The sequence below is a fragment of the Aptenodytes forsteri genome, unplaced genomic scaffold (assembly GCF_000699145.1).
Source record: "Aptenodytes forsteri isolate BGI_AS27 unplaced genomic scaffold, ASM69914v1 Scaffold114, whole genome shotgun sequence".
In the NCBI taxonomy this organism is placed as follows: domain Eukaryota; kingdom Metazoa; phylum Chordata; class Aves; order Sphenisciformes; family Spheniscidae; genus Aptenodytes; species Aptenodytes forsteri.
The window spans coordinates 5,682,495-5,691,286 of NW_008795364.1; the positions used below are offsets into that span (position 1 = coordinate 5,682,495).

The window sequence follows — 8,792 nt, forward strand, 5'->3', positions numbered from 1 at the left end:
GCTTCTTCATTGAGTACGCACTGTGGAAGTTAATGCTCTTGGACGATACATAGGCAAAAGGTACGCGCGGTTTCAAAAAAAAACCGGGCTGTGAGTAAGGGACAGGGCCGTTAGCCGTTACCAAGCGTTGTGGTCTGGATCCAACATTTGATACAGCTGAAGGGTTGACAGGTAGGAGGTACCCTTGTGTCAGTGCCTTATAACTCCGTTTAATCTGTTCTTTAACGTGAAAACTGAGCGTGAGAACTAGGGAGGCTTGTGTAGTATCTTGTGGAGATGTGGAAGAGGCATGGCTGGTGGAGCTGATGTAGGAAGGGTCTCGCTGTGGTTACTTCACTCGAACATAAATAAATATGAAACTTGAATTTCCTACTTTAGTTCACCTTCCAGATGGCAGTGTGGGATCAAGGAACAGCATTATAAGTAATAAATCTTACGTTTGCCTCCATGGTCAAAGCTAAGGCTTCTGTTTACCGGCTTCAAACCCCACACCCCCAGCCTTTCTTTTCTACTTTCCAACCTAAGATTTATTTTCCCGTGTGAGAGAAATGGAAACCAGTTTTTTTGTGCAGTACTTACTTGCAAGATAATGGCAGTACTTGAAACTGAGGAAACAATTTAAACTATTTCGTCTTGACAGTGCTGTAAGTCTTTGTGTTCTTTGTTTATGGCCATTGCTTTTTAAGTAAGATCAAGTTTATTTTATACTTTAGGTATATGAAGAAAAGGATTATAGAAGAGTTAGATTTGTTGGACGACAAAAGGAGGTAACTCATGCTACTTTTACTCACGGGAGAGGGGGTGGTTTGTGGGTTTTTTTTATACCCGATATTGATGTCCTCAACTTGATTGTCATTAAAAAAGAACATCCAACAAACCAACCAAACCCAAAAACCACAACTAAAATCAACCAAACAAAAAAAACCGTACCAAAACCAAACTGTTCTGGTTTTTGGGTTTCAGTGTTTTTTTCACTATGATGAAAATTCTTTTAAGACAGTATATAGTAGCTTCTGTATACCTCCCTACTTCTGACAAATTTGGAAAATTCAAGACTTGCTCTACACCTGTTAAGTGCTTACACTTAGGCTGTGGTATTTGTAGGCATTTGAGCATCTTAAACTTGGAACACTTTTTGTTTTAAGCATGTGTTTTAAGAAAATTTTAACCATGTTTTAATGCCATTTGTGTTCAGAAAAATCACATAATTAAATGCTCTGCTGAATTGTGCATCTATATATCTGTGTAAATGTGTGTGTTGAAGCTTAATTTGCTTCTGCATAGTTAAAATCTTGATCTTTACCCAAACTGAGTTTTTAATGAGGCCACTTCATTTCCAGAGCCTGGGAAGCATTTGCTGAAACAGTGGTGTTACAAATAAAACTAAAATTTAGAGTATTCTGAAATAACAGACCCTCAAAGGCAAAGTCTAGTAACACCAGCATCAGCCAAGTGTACTACTGTGAAGTTATCTTGTGGGCCTGTTGCTGCTGCTTATCAATAGAGTGGGTGTGTGAAATTGTTAGTCCTTTAGCACTGAGTTCTCTCTAATGATCGAGCAGCACAGTTCCATGAGGGATCTGCTGGCCTTTGGGAAAGAAACAGAGATTGTTTCAGCTAAACTGTATTCCTCTATGCCTAAGCATCTGATTAGTGCCTTAGTGTTAATGCTATAAATGTGTATGTATAGTAGAGGCATTAAATATAAGGTGTGGTAGATTTTTAATATAGTTGCGTGTAAGTATTACCTTCCTAAATTAACCTGAATTAATTATGCTGATTTCTGAGTTTTCGTATTGAGTTTACCTCATTGTATCACGGATACAATTTAACTCATGCTGTGTGGCAAAAATGGGGATTCTACATGAGAAATAGTTAAATGAAAATGTCACTTAAAATGCTGAAGTAGTTTACCTCTGGGAGGATAGTGGCAAAGTAGGTGTCTCCCAAATGCAATGCCTATTTCTGTGCTACTTCTGTAACTTTGTAGGAAATGCTCCTTAAGCCTAATTCTCCACAGGGCACTGGCCCCTCTGACGTGCCTTTGCCAGCAGCTGATTTCAGACTCTCTGTGGTGAGGAGCACCCAGGGTTTATCAGTTTGGCCTTGTTCCTCCTTCTCCAGCAAAAGACAAGCTTTAAGTCTGCTGAGCAAGGTTTAATGCTAGGTTTTAATTGTGAAATTGGAACAAAATTTGCATGTTAAATACTAAAATGATCCTCATCTGTGCTTATTATCTCTCTCTAGGAGCTTTGCCGATATCCCCTAGTGTGTTTCAGCTGCTAGTGTTAGGGTTTCACAGCTGTTTCTGTAGTCTGAATGCTGTCTTGTTTCCAAAGCTAAAGCTAGCCTGCGAAGTTGGTGACTGTACTGTCTCGGTCGCTTCTTCTCTTTGCCTTCAGTATGCTCTGGGTGGTTGAGTCTGGCTTGTGGTCGGCCCAGTTCAGCCACAGCAGCTTTCTTGTCTGGGGACGCAGCCTCTGGACGCAGGTGTCCTCAAAGAGGGCGTCTGTGCCTGTGCCTGGGTGCTGCATGTGGCCTCTCCAGGCCTGGGGGCACAGGTCAGAGTATGTGGCTATTGTCCCCTCAGTTCTGCCAGCCTAATTGTTAATGAAATCCATGTGTTTTAGCTAAAATCATTGTTCTCTGCACTGGATGTGCAGAACCAGGGGATTAGTGCTCTCTGGCAAGGGCCTAAACCAAGTAGCTGTGGGAAAACTACGCATGGCTGCTGTTAAACTGCATCTGCTGCAGTCTGACTAGGGTCATCCTGTCCTACAATCCCTAAGGTACCACAGGACCTAATTCGACACCGCCGTTCCTGCTTTGGCTCTACCCTTTCTGTTGGGCTGGTGCAGCAGCTGAAGCTGCGAGGAGAACTGACCTCAGAGCTGGTCTGGTTTAAATACAACCTCCTGCCTTCCCTCTGGATCTATGGACCTGGGTCAGTTCCAAGTTTGGCTTTATCTCGGCCTCCCAGACCATGTACTGGCACAGGCGACTAGGTGGAATGAAGCAGCAATGGGATTGTCAAACTGGCACTATGGCCAGGAAAGAAATTGCTCATTGAATTGTGCATTGGGCAAGGAGCATTTGGATATGCTGAGGGAAACGGCCCCCTCCTGCTACCTACCACTGTGCTTTAATTGAAGGGACACGATGTAACTTGAAACCACTTATTTTTTTCCTCAGTTTTTCTCACTCTCTTCTTTTCTGGCATGCTTTCCCTGCAAATTCCTAGACTCTCTTGTTTAGTAGGCTGAACCACAAACAAGTCATAGCTGTACAGTGGATGAGAGGTTCTTGCTTCCCCCCTCTCCCCACAAATACCTTTGTGGTTAAGAAATGTTGGGAATAGTGGAGTTCTGCTTCTGATCTTGAAGCAGAGGTGCATCATGGTGCTATCTCCCTCCTCCTTTAGCATGAAATGAAGGATGCACAATTTTGAGTGTTATTAAAAGCAGCAGTAAAAATCCTTGCAGGTTGGCAAAGATTACATATGACTTGCAGACACAGGCCCCAGGCAATGAGGTCCTTGATGTTGCCAATTTGCTTCAATACCGAAAGTTAATTTTTTGTTAACTTTACTTAGCTATCATCATCTTCAGGTAAAGAAAATCCGTTTTTTGGCAAAACTGACTTTTCCCCTGCTGTACCAAAAATGCAGATTTTGGGGAGACTTAATTGGAGGCTTGGTGAAAGATCCTAAGTTGTTGTGCGCTAGAACTATATAAAAATACCATTGTAGTTCTTAGGGATTCATTTAATGGACACTTAGCTATCTTTTTCCCAAGAATCTCATCTTCATTCAAACACCAACATGTTTATGAACCTTATACACAGAGCCTTCTTTGGGTATGCATATTATTTTATATACTTGTGTGTATAACATTGCCTTTGAAAAAGCTGGCCCCTCCTGGAGCATGTTTACCTGAGGGGTAGGGTTGGTTGTAGGGTTGGTTGTTGTTGTGGTTTAACCCCAGCCGGCAACTAAGCACCACACAGCTGCTCGCTCACTCCCCCACAGTGGGATGGGGGAGAGAACAGGAAGAGTAAAAGTGAGAAAACTCATGGGTTGAGATAGACAGTTTAATAGGTAAAGCAAAAGCCACGCACGCAAGCAAAGCAAACCAAGGAATTCATTCACTACTTCCCACGGGCAGGCAGGTGTTCAGCCATCTCCAGTAAAGCAGGGATCCATCACATGTAACGGTTACTTGGGAAGACAAACGCCATCACTCCAAACGTCCCCCCCCTTCCTTCTTCTTCCCCCAGCTTTATATGCTGAGCATGACGTCACACGGTATGGAATGTCCCTTTGGCCAGTTTGGGTCAGCTGTCCTGGCTGTGCCCCCTCCCAGCCTCCCGTGCACCTGCAGCCCTTCCAGTTGGTAGAGCATGGGAAGCTGAGAAATCCTTGGCTAGTGTAAGCACTACCTAGCAACAACTAAAACATCGGTGTGTTATCAAAATTATTCTCACCCTAAATCCAAAACACAGCACTGTACCCGCTACTAGGAAGGAAATTAACTCTATCCCTGCCGAAACCAGGATAGTTGTCTGCTCAGCGCTGGTGCAGACCGGGTTGGAAGAGGCTGGTGTGGATGAGGGAGGAAAGCGCTGCGGCTGGGTGCTGTAGGTCCTGCTGAGGTGCAAGCAGCTGTGTCACAGGCCTGTCCAGAGGTGGATACGTTTGCCAGGCTATGTAGACATGCTCTAGGAAAAAGCCCTGTTTGTCAGTGATGTGCATATTCAGGAAGTGTGTATAAGATGGATTTAGAGAGTGGCATAGTGACACTTAGAGGCTTTTCTTTTTTCTAATGCTGAACAATTTGCCTTTCTGATTGTTGTTATGCACACCACGTTTTCCTGAGATTCCTGTGCCGTGATAGAATAAGGTGCATGGTGAGAGGCTTTAAATTACCAGCAGTTGTTTTATCTCACTCCTGACCTTACTTGTTCCACCACTATTTTTGAGTTTATCAGCAGTGAGTCTTTTGCAGTTTTTATCATGTAGTCGCTAAAGCACAATACAGAGGCAGCGTCAGTTAAATATCTTCTGTTCTTGGCTGCTTCTTCCTGTTCACCTCTCTGCTGAATCTGCTTAGGTCACGTTGTAAACCTGAGCACTGATGTGGCCTGTGCGTCGGGGAAGGGGATTACTTTTGCAGAGTTTAACATGCTTAGTTCACTGATCTGGCTTATAGCACAGCCTAAGAGCTGGTGAAGGAGGTGGGAGGAAACATATGCAGGAACTTCTCAAGATGGCTATAGTGGAACTGCTTGGGGAGGTGGTGAATATCAATTGCTTTCTGTTTGAGTGGGGCAGGTATCTGAACGCTTCCTTTTTCTCTTACAGGTGAACAAGAATTTTGCAATTGATTTGATAGCAGAGCAGCCTGTGAGTGAAGTTGAAAGCAGAGTGATATCATGCGATGGTGGTGGTGGAGCTTTGGGACATCCTAAAGTATACATAAACTTGGTAATATCTTTTGATCTGTGTCTAGCACGTTTTGCCTGTCAATTCTGGTTTGTAAGATCATCTACTTTTTGGCATGTTAGTTTAACAAAGTAAAATGATTAACCACTGGAGCTGTTAATTTTATTTGGTGCCTAATATAAAATTAAGATTTCTACTCAGAAGAGCTATAGAGGGTTTCCATTTGAAGTTACCAGGCATTTCTTGTTCTTGATTTTGATTTGTTTGATGGGACAATAATTTTTTTTGAAAAAATAAATTAACTACGAAGTAACATGAGCAAGCAGTGCCTTGTGAGCAAAAAATAATATGCTTGCTGTGTTTTGAGAAACTTACTCTAATTATTTAAATGCCACTGTGTAGACTGAGGATACATTTGCAGTATTCTTAGGAATATGTAATTTATTTTGAATCCTGCATGTTCAAGAAAAAAAAAACCAACAAAACTCTTACAGTCTTTGGGAATCTTGCTAGCTCTGAAGATTGAAAGTTTCCATCGTGGTCAGAGAATCAGTGAAGAATGACAGTAGTGATAGTTTCCAGTGTATTCTTGTTCTAGAGAATAAGAATATTGAGGCTACTGTCATATGACCTCTGTGGAATCAACGATGACCTGTTGCTTAGGTACTGTTCTCAGTCAGACCCTAACTGCAGATGTCTTAATCTTTGCTTGCTTACTTAAACTTTGACGTTTGCTTAATACCCAAAAGAATGGTGGGGGAGAGCTGGTGTCCTTTAGTGTCAGTGTTGTTGTGACTCCTGACTATAATCACAAGCATTTCTATTTCGAACAAAGTAAGCACTTCATAATGATTCATATTACATTATTCAAAGTCAAATGCTTGGAGGTTCTAATTCATAAAACTTAAGAAGCTTGTGTTCTTCAGTCTTCAGCTAACTTCTGTAGCACGCTGGTGATCGGTTGCATTTATGTTGATTCGTCTGACCTGCGCCACACTGCTCTTGAGGAATGCTTTAGTTTTTGTGAATTTTGAGATCTTTTTGTGTTAACAATCAAATTACAAGACATCTATGGCTTAGTTCTTGAAACCTAACGTCTGCAAAGAGAGAATGGTATTAGACCAGCTTGTTTCCCCAACCCTAACAATTGAAATCCAGGCTTTCGGGGGTGGAGGTTAGTCTGGATTTTTCACTTCTAATCCTGTATTAAGGAAGGGGAACCACGAGTTTACTTCATTTCATGGCTGCAAATAGTCGTGTTGCTAAATAACAGAAGATCCCTTAGCTTTTATCTAACTGTCATGTCTTTTGTCATGTTAAGGAGCTTGCAGTCAGTCACACTTCTAAATTTTTAAAAAATATGTGTCTTTTGGAAAGAAGAATAAAATTTTATGCAGTAGTAACTGCTACTTTTCTGTAAAACGTTTTCTTTCAGAATTTCTCCCGGAATCCTACTGAAATTTCCTCCTTCCTGCAACTAACTCTGTCAGCTTACATTACTGGCCAAAATTTCTGTCCAGATATAACTTGAAAATGCCACATCCTATTCTGTATTAAAATAGTTATGAAATGATCTTTTCGGAACATTGGAACAGATATGACTGAACTGACTTAAGATGTCCAGTTCGGTAAGAGGATTCTTTATTGCTGAAGAGATGGTATCACTTGGCTTGACTTTAAAATTATATTGTTGAGATTAGGCCTGGTAGTTAAAAGGCTGGCGGAAGGGAAGCTGCATAAGATACAGAAATCAAGCATGAACCTCATACCATTGTTCTTACTTCCAGTGTATGAAATAAGATTAAACTCAGTACTTCAGCTGTATTGATCCATTTTAAGATGGCACATATAAATAAGAGAAAATCTGTAATTTCTAAAAGTTTTATAAAGTGAAACTAGCAGCTGTTATATTTTTATATTTTTTTGTAGGACAAAGATACAAAGACCGGAACATGTGGCTACTGTGGACTTCAATTTAAACAGAAGCATCACTGAAAGATTATCCCTGCATGCTTGCAGATTTCTGTTCATATGTTAATGTTTAACTATAAATAAACAATATATTTAGAAACCCAAGATTAGCATTTGTGTTTATCTTAACTATGGAAAGTCCAATCTGTACCTTTTTAAAACCCAGCTTGTCAAGTATTTGAGAGCTGAATGGTGTTATAGTATCTGCTTTGTACTTAATTTGGTTTTCATGGAAAAAATGTCCTGCCTTGTTTGGCAGGCTTCTCGCAGGCTTGGAAGTGGCGTTTGGCTGCAGCATGGGTTTGGTTTGTATTGGGTAGATTTGTATTCTTTTCAACACTGAATTGGATGTAAATGTTTACTGGGGGATTAATTATCCTAGGTGTTTGTCTTTTGGCATTGTTTGACAGTCTTAATTTGTTCATGGCCTAGTATCTATAGCTAGGTTCACAAATGGAAGCACAAAGATATTATGATACTCAGCATTACAACACTTACTCCTGGAAGCAAGATTGTCATCCCTGAATTAAGTAGCTACACCTGCTACTTGTTTAAAAGAAACAGCCAGTGCCTTAGAATGGTAATCAATGTGAGCTGGAGAACTACCCAAGCTGGCATATGTGACAGGTGAGGACATAAGCATTTGTCCTCCAGTTGAGAGGATCAGAGTGTAAATATCTGATTCTGCTTGGGATTCACACCCTTGAAACCTCTTTAGGAACTGGGTCTTGTCAGACTCAAAGTAGGGATTGCTCCATTACAGGTAGCAGCTTCTGCTCCTTTAATACAGATAGGTGGATGCTCTCATTGTCAGACTATGTGTAACACCACCTAGGCTGTGTGAGGCTGGCCGTAGGACATCATCTACCTTCTTGCTTAATTTCACTTATGCAGCATTCCATCATATAAGCATGACTCTCAAACAGGACGTGTGTCTGGAGAAGGAGGGTCCGAGCTTTCATCTTTGCTCCAGAGAGCATTTTAATCTGTTGTCGGTAAGTGACTTTTTTTTAAAATGCTGGTGATGGAACATGGTCCCAGGTAGTAATTGCTGCTTGGCCAAAGTTTAATGGGGCGTGATTCTAAACCTGCTGTTTATATCACTTTAGTTAAATTGATGTGGTGGTATCAAGTTGAACCAAATTATGTGGGCCTACAGCTGCTTAACTTGCTTGTGTCAATTTATAGATGAAGTTGAACCAACACAGTCAGACTTAAAGCAAGGTCGGAACTATTCTGTCTGTAGAAGCTGTGTGTTTGGAGGCTATGCTGCAATCACTCACATGCATGTACACCCCTCCTCTTTTTTTTTTTTCTCCATTCATTCTACCTGTAAGAGCTCAGCCTCCCTTCCTGTCTCTTCCCCTTCTTCCTCCTTCCC

General features: G+C 41.3%; 1 protein-coding gene across 1 annotated transcript; it reads left to right on the plus strand.

Annotated features, from left to right (window-relative positions):
- Positions 1 to 39: 39 nt before the first annotated feature.
- NDUFS6 (NADH:ubiquinone oxidoreductase subunit S6) lies at positions 40 to 7,516 on the plus strand (the record flags this gene model as incomplete). Its single annotated transcript, XM_009280218.1, has 4 exons — positions 40 to 60; positions 714 to 767; positions 5,360 to 5,482; positions 7,370 to 7,516. Coding segments are annotated over 4 exons (264 nt in total), but the record flags the coding sequence as incomplete, so codon positions are not given.
- Between the last annotated feature and the right edge of the window lie 1,276 nt (positions 7,517 to 8,792).